Below are 12789 nucleotides of genomic sequence, written 5' to 3'. Positions count from 1 at the left end.
CTTTCCCCAGTGTTCATTATTCTGCACTGTGTGTATTCACTGAATATATTATGCCATTAATTAAATGATCACTGTGTAACCTGCCAGGAGTTATTTTGAAGAGCCTACAGCCAAGTTCTGTACTGGTTGTGTCTTGGAGGCCTTTGATTATCTCCACACTACAGGCATTGTCTACCGAGACCTGAAACCTGAAAACCTTCTACTGGACGGAGAGGGTTATGTCAAAATGGTAAGCAGCTATTTTTTAGAGTGACATCCTTTTAAAGAGTGTAGTTCACTCAATATCAGCAATATCTTTTAACATGTATTTCTAATTCCTCTCCATTTCCTCAGGCAGACTTTGGCTTTGCTAAAAAGATTGGCCTTGGAAAAAAGACCTGGACTTTCTGTGGAACTCCAGAGTACGTGGCCCCAGAGGTCATCATGAACAAGGGCCATGATTTTGGAGCTGATTGTTGGTCTTTGGGAATCCTCATATTTGAACTTCTCACTGGGAAGTAAGTCAGTAAATTAGAATCCTCTATATCTGACTTGCAGTTCTTGGAGAAGAAATGGGATTCACTTTTTAAAGTCCTGGACACCACAGCCATAAGTTTGGTTATGTGGTAACAATTTACAATAAGGATATTAATCAAGCTTTCATAAGCATTAACTAACAGTTCATTAACAGTTAGCTAATTGTTAAATAATCATTAATTAAGGCTGTCCAGGTACCTAAGGTATCAATTCCTGGCTTACTTCAGTTATTAAAGGTGCTACTGGCCTTAGTAAACACAGTACTAAGCTTTATAGGTCCCATATTGTAACGTTTCTGATGTTTTATTTATAGTCTTGACATCCTTCTGAAAATACTTTTGTGTTTTTCATTGTCAACAACCATTTCAATACCGTTTCACACCTCGTCTCTTCCGTCTCAGTGGAGCTCTGCTAAGAACAAGCTATTTTTTGTGGACGTTCCCAAGTATCGTTAATATTAATGACCGTATGTTCTCAGCCGCTCCACCTGAACTATTAATGAAATCAAAGATGAAGTTACTTTTACTGTAATCATATGAGTATCATTCACAAACCTTTCTTGTCCAACGTAGTTTGCTTCAGTTTCACAATCACAGTTTAATTCAAAATTATTTGGGACTTTATTGTTGTTGTTTTTTTAATGTCCAGACAGTTTGTTGTCTCACTGAATCTGTGTAAACATATATATTGTTCCTTGAAATGACCTCGGCTCCGCCTACTCATTACTGGTTGACCGATCAATACATGCAGTTGAATCTGCAGCAGTTTCATGTGTTTCTGTTTCACTGCTGTCACCCTTCCTTTCAGCTCTCGTCATTCCTAAACAAGTTAAGTTTAACAATAAGGGTCACAAAGTGCATTAATGAATGCTTAATTATGGCTAATTCAGAATTGTTCTGCATTTATAAAGTGTTATTTAAGGGATACATGTTTTCCACTTAACAATAAGGGCCACAAAAAGTATTGATAAATGGGTTATAATGCATACTTATGGTTAATTAATACAAAATGTATATTAATTTCTAAGTTCAGCTATAAGAAGTTAAGTTAAGGAAGGACTGTTTAGATGAAGATAAAAGCTCAAGCAAACCTTCACGAAGACCATTGATTGTAATCAAAAAAATATTCAATTATATATGAATTCCTTCCTTAGTGAACATGAACACCCTAAATAAGTGATTTTAGACACACGAGTTGTGTGTTTTTTTTAACTGGCACTTAATGCTTATTACTGTATTTACTAGTGTCAATAGCACTTTTCACTTTTACAATAAGAAAGGCATAAATTGACACCTTAGTTAACATGAACAACCTTAATTAATGAATATTAAACTATGAATTAACTATTAGTTCATGCTTATTAAGGCCTTAACTAAGGTTAATTAATGTACCCGTTAGGGGACATATCTCATTCTGTCTGCCAAATGAATTTGGGATGATTAGATACCTCCCTGATAACGTTTAAATATCAAACTTGTTTAAACCTGTTGCACAATAATATAAATTGCATTATTTAATTTCATAAAATGTCTCATACTATACTACTAAAGTTAATATTCTTGCTTATTTTTGTCATATCACTCCAAAACCAAAAATGCTATTCGCTCACAGTTGAAATTCACGACAGCATCGAACTGATGTTGTTTCCTCAGGCTGGATATTTTGCAGATGTTCACCTCTACAGGAAGCAGTCGGAGACTCCAGAGCAGCATTTCAATTCCTGTAGTTCTGAGCTCAGTCTTTGGAGGAATATTTCACCTTTTTGAGAAATACACTTATTTGCTTGTTTTCTGACTGAGATGAGACAATAAATATCAATGTTTTGTCTGAGTGTTAAGTTCAGTGCTGATTTCACGTCAGCATTAGCAAAGAGCTGTCCTGACTCTGTGCGAAGTTCTAAAGTATTTACTGTGCATGAGATTACTGAGATATTATCTTAATCTTACTTTAAAAAAATGCAAGCAAACCTACTTGTCCAAAAAATGTACCAATCTTTGTAAAGTGCAGTGTTGAGTTTTAATTTATCACTAATGAGGGCATGTGAAAACCTATTTTCCTTCTAGCCCACCATTTACTGGCCCGGACCCCTTAAAGATTTACACGATGGTCCTCCACGGCATCGAGAAGGCGGACTTTCCCAAGCGAATAGGCAAGCGTCCAGATGACCTCATCAGGAGACTCTGCAAGTACGATGAATCATAAACATGATCAAATGTGAGGATAATACTGTGCATTATTAATTTAAACATGACTGTGGAACTTGTCACTCGCTTCTGCCAGAGAGTCATTTCAAAAACCATGTCCACACAGACTCCACCATCGCCTCCATTGCTGCTGTTACAGCTGCAGCCCACAGTTGATGAATTATGGATGAAGGAAATAAAAGGCAACAAAACCACATGAAACGAGTTGTTTAACTGTCAGAACTTGATCCATTTAGTCCAGTGACATAATTGAATTACTTCATGTCACTTCCAGTTAGCACAGGGCTAAACCCAAGCTCATGGTGGACGTAGCCGGTGCTCTGCCGTAACCTTCACCGTCAAATGCAGCTGGAAAAATGGTGGGAAAATTGCAAATAAGTGACATAAAAGGCATCTTTTACAACACCTGCAAAATCACTAGTTTCACTATCAGAAATTGATGCATTTAGTTTGAAAATGTGTGAAAAAGTTGGAAATGCAACATGATTGTGTTCTTTTAGACTGATACAAGCTGGTATCAGGTTGAGTTGGACAATTTAGAATTCACTGGGTGTTTTTTGTGAAAAAAAACTTTGAAATTTCATGTCAAGAAAGAAAAATGAGTTTTTTAAAAGCTCTACCTAATAAAGAAATATATTTATATATCATCCCTTCCTTTGATAATAATCATGCTGCATATCACAGAAATGTTTTTATTGTAATCTTGTATTGAACTTAGAGAAATGTGGAGGTAAAAGCTGCTAAAAGTTCCTAAAAGGTCCTAAAAGCTGTGTATGTTTCCAGAACAGACCGTCTGTGACTGGAATATAGAAACAAGGACTACATCAGCTGTCAAAATAAGAGCTTTAGATGCTGTTTAGTTCATGTTTATTCAATTCAATTCAATTCAATTCAACTTTATTTATATAGCGCCAAATCACAACACAGGTTATTTCATGGCACTTAACCCATTAACGTCCTTACAGCAGAACTTTACAATATTATACAGCGAAACCAACAATTCAACAATTCAATAATTCCCACATAAGCTAGGAGAGAAAAACTCCTCTTTTAAGGGAGAAAAACCTCCAACAGAGGGAAGAAAAACTCCCTTTAACAGGAAGAAACCTCTGACAGAACCAGGATCAGAGGTGGGCGGAGCATCTGTTAACAGAACCAGGATCAGAGGTGGGCGGAGCATCTGTTAACAGAACCAGGATCAGAAGTGGGCGGAGCTTCTGCTAACAGAACCAGGATCAGAGGTGGGCGGAGCATCTGTTAACAGAACCAGGATCAGAGGTGGGCGGAGCTTCTGTTAACAGAACCAGGATCAGAGGTGGGCGGAGCATCTGTTAACAGAACCAGGCTCAGAGGTGGGCGGAGCATCTGTTAACAGAACCAGGATCAGAGGTGGGCGGAGCATCTGTTAATAGAACCAGGATCAGAGGTGGGAGGAGCATCTGTTAACAGAACCAGGATCAGAGGTGGGCGGAGCATCTACCTCAACTGGTTGGGGTGAGAGGAGAGCAGAGAGAGAAAAGGACAGCATAGAGATAGAAGAGAAGAACTGTTGGTGGAGACGACAATCACAGAGCAGAGACATGCAGCTCCATGACGGGACATCTGGAAAAGAAAGAACAGAAACTACACGAGTGAAGGAACTGAATGGAGACAACAGATAATAATGAGAAACTATGGGAGAGAAGAAGATGGTGAGGTATGAGTCAGTTAAAGAGTAGGAGGAAAGAAAAGAAGATCAGCATGTAACGAGGTCCTCCAGCAGCCTCGGCCTATAACAGCATAACTAAGGGTTGGTTCAGGTCTACCTGAGCCAGCCCTAACTATAGGCTTTATCAAGAAGGAACGTTTTGAGTCTAATCTTAAAGCTAGAGAGGGTTTCTGCCCCTCCAACACAAACTGGGAGCTGGTTCCACAGGGGAGGAGCCTGAACACTGAAGCTCCGCCTCCCATTCTACTTCTGGAAACTCGAGGAACCACAAGTAGATGAGCGTACTGAGAGAGAAGTGCTCTGCTAGGATTATATGGTTCTATAAGATCTCTAAGATATGATGGAGCCTGGTCATGTAGGGCTTTGTAAGTCATCAAGAGAACTTTAAATTATATTCTTGATTTAGCAGGAAGCCAGTAAAGAGAAGATAAAACTGGAGAAATATGATCTCTTGTTAAATCCCATCAGTACTCTTGCTGCAGCATTTTGGATCAGCTGCAGGTTTTTAATGAGTAATTTGGACATCCTAACAACAAGGAATTACAATAATCTAGTCTTGAAGTAACAAACACATGAATGAGTTTTTCTGCGTCACGCTGAGGAAGGATTTTCCTGATTTCATTAATATTACGTAGATGAAAGAAGGCAGTTCTGGAGATTTGCTTTCAAAACATAGACCTGCTGGATGAAACAAACAAAGAGACGTCTCTGACAACTGGACGTGTGGAGAAAACTCATTTAACATCCAGTAAAATGGAATCACTTCCTTTGATCACAAACATTTAATCATCATTTTAATGTGAAGAACACATTTCCCACAAACCCCGTCACTTCTGAGTTTTATTTTGGTGAAGAGAAAACAGGAGCAGAGCTTTTCTAACTCTAAATGAGGAGTGATGTTTTGTTAATGAACTTTATGCAGTTACACTTTCAGAACAACTTCTGCTGACGATGATCTCTGTGGAAAGATTTAACTAGAATGTGACTTAAAGTCCGTCAGTGTGTCACCACTGTTTCTGGACTGTAAGTCAGCGGTGATGTCCAGCGGGACTTTGTGTATTTTCCAATAGCGCGGCTTTGTTTTAATGGACTCTAATCTTTACAAGTAAAGTTCTTTTGTTTGACAAAGTTCTTTTGTGTCTGTGTTTGGGTTCATTATTCCAGAAGTATTCTTACAAAGCTCGAATTGTCCTGCAGCATTGTATTTAGATCGGAACAATATCTGAGTCCTGCTGCCGGAGTTATGAAGCCACCTGTCAGACAACTTTGATCATGTTTGTCGAGGTTGTTTTGTTTTTGTTTTGTTCTTCTTATTTACTTTTCTAACAAAACCTCCATGTTGTTATTAAACTGAAACATCTCTGTTTCCCCCCAGACTGAACCCAGTGGAGAGACTGGGAAACAAAAAGAATGGTATCATCGACATCAAGAAACACAAGTAAGTTCATTTTCTAAATGATATCAGCCTTTATAAAAATAAAAAATTTTAAAAAAAAAAAACTTTCATCACCTGTAAAAGACGTTTTTCTCAGAGTCATGATTTTGATGTTGTTTTATGTTACTCAGGTTTAACAATGTTAGCTCGACATGTTGTGAAGTGGTTGTTCTTAGCTAACACGCTGCGCTCAGTGGACCCCGACCTTCACCGCTGTTTCATCACCTCGGGACGGTTCAACAGCAGTCAGTCTTGTGATCCAGATGTTGTACTTGTGTTCCAGATGTTGTACTTGTGTTCTAGATGTTGTACTTGTGTTCCAGATGTTGTACTTGTGTTCGAGATGTTGTATTTGTGTTGCAGATGTTATACTTGTGTTCCAGATGTTGTACTTGTGTTCCAGATGTTGTACTTGTGTTCCAGATGTTCTACTTGTGTTCTAGATGTTCCAGATGTTGTACTTGTGTTCTAGATGTTCCAGATGTTGTACTTGTGTTCTAGATGTTGTACTTGTGTTCCAGATGTTGTACTTGTGTTCTAGATGTTCCAGATGTTGTACTTGTGTTCCAGATGTTCTACTTGTGTTCTAGATGTTCCAGATGTGTTCCAGATGTTGTTCTTGTGTTCCAGATGTTGTACTTGTGTTCCAGATGTTGTACTTGTGTTCCAGATGTTCTACTTGTGTTCCATATGTTGTACTTGTGTTGCAGATGTTCTACTTGTGTTCCAGATGTTCTACTTGTGTTCCATATGTTGTACTTGTGTTGCAGATGTTCTACTTGTGTTCCAGATGTTGTACTTGTGTTCTAGATGTTGTACTTGTGTTCTAGGTGTTGTATTTGTGTTGCAGATGTTCTACTTGTGTTCCAGATGTTGTACTTGTGTTCTAGATGTTCCAGATGTTGTACTTGTGTTCCAGATGTTCTACTTGTGTTCTAGATGTTCCAGATGTTGTACTTGTGTTCTAGATGTTCCAGATGTTGTACTTGTGTTCCAGATGTTCTACTTGTGTTCTAGATGTTCCAGATGTTGTACTTGTGTTCTAGATGTTGTACTTGTGTTCCAGATGTTGTACTTGTGTTCTAGATGTTGTACTTGTGTTCCAGATGTTGCACTTCTGTTCCAGATGTTCTACTTGTGTTCCATATGTTGTACTTGTGTTCCAGATGTTGTACTTGTGTTCTAGATGTTGTATTTGTGTTGCAGATGTTCTACTTGTGTTCCAGATGTTGTACTTGTGTTCCAGATGTTGTACTTGTGTTCCAGATGTTCTACTTGTGTTCTAGATGTTCCAGATGTTGTACTTGTGTTCTAGATGTTCCAGATGTTGTACTGGTGTTCTAGATGTTGTATTTGTGTTCCAGATGTTGTACTTGTGTTCTAGATGTTCCAGATGTTGTACTTGTGTTCTAGATGTTGTACTTGTGTTCCAGATGTTGTACTTGTGTTCCAGATGTTCTACTTGTGTTCCATATGTTGTACTTGTGTTGCAGATGTTCTACTTGTGTTCCAGATGTTCTACTTGTGTTCCATTTGTTGTACTTGTGTTGTAGATGTTCTACTTGTGTTCCAGATGTTGTACTTGTGTTCTAGATGTTGTACTTGTGTTCTCGATGTTGTACTTGTGTTGCAGATGTTCTACTTGTGTTGCAGATGTTCTACTTGTGTTCCAGATGTTGTACTTGTGTTCTAGGTGTTGTATTTGTGTTGCAGATGTTCTACTTGTGTTCCAGATGTTGTACTTGTGTTCTAGATGTTCCAGATGTTGTACTTGTGTTCCAGATGTTCTACTTGTGTTCTAGATGTTCCAGATGTTGTACTTGTGTTCTAGATGTTCCAGATGTTGTACTTGTGTTCCAGATGTTCTACTTGTGTTCTAGATGTTCCAGATGTTGTACTTGTGTTCTAGATGTTGTACTTGTGTTCCAGATGTTGTACTTGTGTTCTAGATGTTGTACTTGTGTTCCAGATGTTGCACTTCTGTTCCAGATGTTCTACTTGTGTTCCATATGTTGTACTTGTGTTCCAGATGTTGTACTTGTGTTCCAGATGTTGTACTTGTGTTGCAGATGTTCTACTTGTGCTCCAGGAAGGACATGTTGGTGTCAGCCTGAATACAAACAGCAACATCGGTCACATCGGTCACATACGAGGTCACAATAACGTATCTCGTGAGATTTACACCAAGAACAGCAACACTGGAAGAATGAAAGAATGAAAGATTATAACGTAACATCTGTCTGCTCGTCCCTTTACCAACATAAACCCTGTAGGCCTACTGATAATATCTCTACATTAAAAAAGGTGTCGCTGAGGGAACATAAATTCAGGCAGTTCTTTCTACCTTATAGTGGAGTGTTTTTCACCCTAAAATAGATTTCTATTACACAAATACACACCTTCTATAAGAGGGTTAGCAAGAAATATGCCGACACTGAGAAAAGCAGTCTTTTGGGATAATAGCGTACCACGACGGTTTAAAGATATGAACAAGCTTTGTCATTCAGTAGAAGGACTTCAAATTCTATTCTTGATTTTACAGAAAGCCAATGAAGGGAAGCTAACGAGTGATCGGTGTTGAATCATTAAAAAAAGAGGATATGAATTTCAGATCGGTGAGCACACTTAAATAAAACTGTTCAAACATCACACGAGCATAAAGAGAGAAGAGTTAGATAAGTGGGTTACTAACTGTTTTGTTCCTGTCGTGGTAAAGCAGGTAGGTTTGTGGTTTCTTTTTGGATTGAGGACACTGTTCTGAACTCTTCGCCCAGTTGCGCAGGTTACTTTTTAAATTTCATAGTTTCATCGTTTCAAATAAAGTATAACTGTGAGCCTTCTTTTGTCTTTCAGATGGTTCCAGGGATTCAACTGGGAGGGTTTGAGATGTCGCAAGCTGCTGTCTCCACTGAGGAGAGAGGTTAGACTACCTGTTTCCTAACAATGAACAACCTCACAACACACCTATGGAGAAATTATTTCAATTTAACAGCATTTACAAGATTGAGATAATCTACTTTTAACTCCTCGGCAGGAGTACTGCTATACTGATCAGGACGTGACAACATTGAATGAGAGATCAAAATATTTAAGGAGGAAGAGTTTGACAATCCTGAGTGAAAGTGAAAAAGCAAATGTACATGCAAAAGGTGTTTGCTGCAAATCAGCCTTTCATATCAATAAAACAAGCACATTGTTTTTCAACTGCTAAAGAAGTATTATGATTGGGTGTCATTTGCTGATAATAATGGAAAACTGAAAAGCAGAGAAAGGACTACACTTTACAGAACTCACTGGGGGCCAAAAAAGGTTTTCAATCGAAGTTACTTTCTGTTGGCTAGTGCCGGACATGCATCGGACAGAACACACTTTAATTCTTAGGCTGTTGCTGGAAGATTTCTGATTACAACCCACTTCCTGTATTCTTTAAATAGTTATTTAATGCTGGAGGAAATATAATTATAGTGTTGACTGTTGGCAGTTTTGAATACACATTAGCCCTGAGTTCAGTCACAGGTTCCTCTAGTAATCGTACAAAGTCTTCCGTCCTCCTCTCCTGATTAGTGGGCTTTAAATCCATCCCCTTCCTTCATTCTGTCTGATCCGTGCTCTCCACGTCGCTCTTCAAAGACCCGCTATGGAGCCGCTGACAATTTGCCTCTTATCCGTCTAAGTGATTTTCTTTTCATCCGCTCTCACCTCCCGAGCACGTCGGGACATGGATCTGATCCTTCCTCAAAAGTTGACTGTGTCTTTGTCACCAAAGGGGCCTCCTCTCATCTGGCCCTCAAACCCCCTCGATCCGCTGCTGGTCTATCCACAAAATACTGGAAGAGCTCTTCAACTGTCAGATCCAGCCTCCGACCGGTGTGAGTCACCCAGAGCTATTGATTTCTTTCGGCTCCTCCCATCCAATCCCGTGGTCCGGTGCAGCTCTCGGCTCCATGGTCGCCGGTATTCAAGCCCTGAAACCCCCCCTCAGCTCCAGCCCTGTGTTTCTCCTCCACCTTGTTCCTGTTCGTGTCTGAGCCGTCACTCAGGCAATGATGTCAAGTCAGTTCAAATCCTGTTAAATGAATCCGAGTCGGATCACTGTGTTTATTTATTTTCCTAAATCTAAGTCAGTAGGCCAATTAGGGGCCACAGGCCCAGTAAGACCTGGACTTCCTTTGTTTTTTCCCACCACAGCTCGTGCTTATTCTCCTCATTCTTAAGTGCTGTAATGACGAGAACTATAAACTTTGTGCAGTTTAAAAGCACATTAAATGAGATTTACTGCAATGAACAACACAGTACGGTGAAGCTTCCCTGTCAAATTACATCTGACCTACGAAGAATTATGGTTTTCTCATTCTCTCCTAATTAACCAACTTGTGCTGCCAGTCAGGATGTGAGATCGAAGCAGCGGCACACTGTCCGGAAAACATTCACTGACATTTTTGCGATTGTTGTTTTAGATAAATGTAATTATTTAATTATTAATTGATGCAATTTCTCATAACATAAACATTTATTTTTGCCGGCGGCCGTCGTTTTACTTGTTTAGTTTAATGACCAGATTTTTGCCAGCTTTCTTTCTTTCCTTCCAAAATCCTAATTTGCAATGATCTCCAGTCTGCCTATTGTAAGAGCCAGTCGGGTTTGTGTGGCTCTCCTGCAATACCGCGTGTCACCAGCTGGTGTCTCCTCATGTTTAGTTGTTGCATTAGGCTGTGGGAGTTGTGCCTACAGCATATTTGCTCTCATGGGGGCACTTCTTCTCACCTTATTAAAATTTCAGGCAGAAGTACTTCGCCAGGGAAAGCGGCCATGTCTGACTCTTTCAAAGCGACGCCTTCGCATTGAAGAAGATCCGCTTCTCTTGAGAAAACAACTCCTTACTCCTGGCTCCATCTTTTTTGCGTCTCAGGGTTCAAGGTTAATTCATTTGTCATTCCCACCACGTCCATATTAATACAGATACAGTGGAAGGAGATGATGTTTCTCAGGACCAGGGTGCAAAGATAAATATCTAAAACTTCCTGAAGACAATTAAAACGTGTAGCTAAGAACATACATAAAACATACCTAAGACACAGAATTAGAAGACAATAACCGAACAGCAGAGACCAGCTGAAAAGCTAAATAGTGCATCAAGTAAGAGGTCAAAAATATAAGACGTAAAATGCAGCGGCCAGTATGTCCTATATTTTGAATATATAAGAGTTTAAACACCTAATAACTACAGTTGTCACTTTTTGTTAGATTTGGTCTGACGTTTCTGTGTTTTCTATCACGACGTCACCAGATGTCCTAAATTCTGTATTTATAAGCCTTTGCAAGTTAATCACCTGACAGGTCATCAAGATGCTGATTAAAAAGCAAATGTATTGCAAAGATGTGCCTTTGACAGGCCACAAGAAGAAGACACTGTAAAATGCACCTCAGTTTTAGAAGCTCTTTGAGTCCAGATGTGTTTTGATGGTGTGTATTTATTGCTGAGTGGCTGAGTTGGATTGTTTCCTGTGAACCTGTTGTGAGTTGTTCATTTTCTGTATTTTAAAGGCCCATCTAGGGAACGGCATTGCAAATTAGCTTAGGCTATAAATGCTGTGGATGCTAAATACTAAACTACAAATAAACATGAAATGAATAAATCATGGGACTAGAAGTAAAAACTGAAGGCTTCCATTTGAATTTTTCTTGAATGTAGCTCGCCCATTGGCACCCAGACCTTTCCATGCAATTGTCGATCTTAGGAAATGATGATTGTGTTTGTTTCTGCAGCTCGAGGGGCCGATGGATCACAGTCACTTTGATATATTTCCTCCGGACACAGAGGAGCCTCCTGATGAGCTGTCAGGCTGGGATAAAGACTTCTAAGGACTCCTATTACAGCAACAACAGAGGATCTGGTTGAAGCTGGAGTGGACGAGTAAGAAAACTTCTAAAGTTGAGAAACTGACTTGAGACTGAACAGGTACAAATTGTCACGATCGTGTTTCCACATTAACAGACTTTTCTGAATAACCTTTACTGTAAAGAAAAGTAAGCATCATCACAGTAACACGAATGAGATGGGGATATGTTGTCAAACACTGTTGCATGGTCTCCTTCTTCAGTACAACAGAGGCCTTTGTTTTCCACAGTGTCGTTAAAGCACATTTGACCAGCTCAGCGCTGATACAACTTTCTCTTCCTCACTCACTCCACTCCCATACCACTGCAGTAACCTCGCAACTTGTAACCTCAGGTTTCTCATACTCTAAAAAAGAAAGAACTTCCTTGTGTTTCACTGTATTTTACAAACCAATTCATTTGAGACATGTTTGGACAAGGGACCAAATGTGTCAAGAATATGACGTATAACTAGTTGATGGCCCAAAATAAGCCAAGCACATTAAAGTGCATTATTTTTATCTATTTTGCTCGACAGTGTGCATTTTCATTTATTGTTCTGTACGCTGTAATATTTGTCTCTACGTTGTGTGACCAAGACGCCGCTGTGACGTCACCCATTGTTTTATGATTTTGAAGCCTCGATTCTGCCGTTTTGGCCGTCGCCATTTTATGTTTTTGGAGCCAGAAGCAACCATATAAACCAGAGGGCATCTGACTCAAAGTGAACCCGAAGACACGATGCCCATCCACCTGTACCGGAAGTCCAACTGCACCCCAGACGTGCTGCCAAACATACTTCTCTTTGAGACCCAATATATCACACTTATCATAAGCTGCCAATTTAGCTGTTGACAGATTTAATTAATGAATTAAAGATTGCGTGCTGTCCTCGTCATCTGTCCTGAATATGACTTGACAGCCAGATAAACGCCTTCCAAACATCAACGCTCTGAAGACTGTCGGCTTCTTGTCCACAGGTTGAATGAAACTAAAGAAGGGGGAAACTAAAACACACAAAAAACATCATCAGAATTCTGCTTGCTTTC

At 39.5% G+C, this 12789-nt stretch overlaps 1 protein-coding gene across 1 annotated transcript in view; it reads left to right on the top strand.

Annotated features, from left to right (window-relative positions):
* Positions 1-11725, top strand: part of LOC138634450 (cGMP-dependent protein kinase 2) — a 35062-nt gene extending 23337 nt beyond the window's left edge. Inside the window, exons 14-21 of the mRNA XM_069721380.1 lie at positions 88-229; positions 334-497; positions 2580-2702; positions 5804-5866; positions 8717-8783; positions 10644-10674; positions 10773-10780; positions 11630-11725. Coding sequence (XP_069577481.1) covers positions 88-229; positions 334-497; positions 2580-2702; positions 5804-5866; positions 8717-8783; positions 10644-10674; positions 10773-10780; positions 11630-11725 — 694 coding nt within the window. The remainder of the gene's footprint in view (positions 1-87; positions 230-333; positions 498-2579; positions 2703-5803; positions 5867-8716; positions 8784-10643; positions 10675-10772; positions 10781-11629) is intronic.
* The last annotated feature ends 1064 nt before the right edge of the window (positions 11726-12789 follow it).

The sequence above is a fragment of the Brachyistius frenatus genome, unplaced genomic scaffold (assembly GCF_029030835.1).
Source record: "Brachyistius frenatus isolate BFR_SWC_R1_liver_20210118 unplaced genomic scaffold, ASM2903083v1 Contig_262, whole genome shotgun sequence".
NCBI classification, from domain to species: Eukaryota; Metazoa; Chordata; class Actinopteri; family Embiotocidae; genus Brachyistius; species Brachyistius frenatus.
This window is presented reverse-complemented; position numbering and strand designations above follow the sequence as displayed.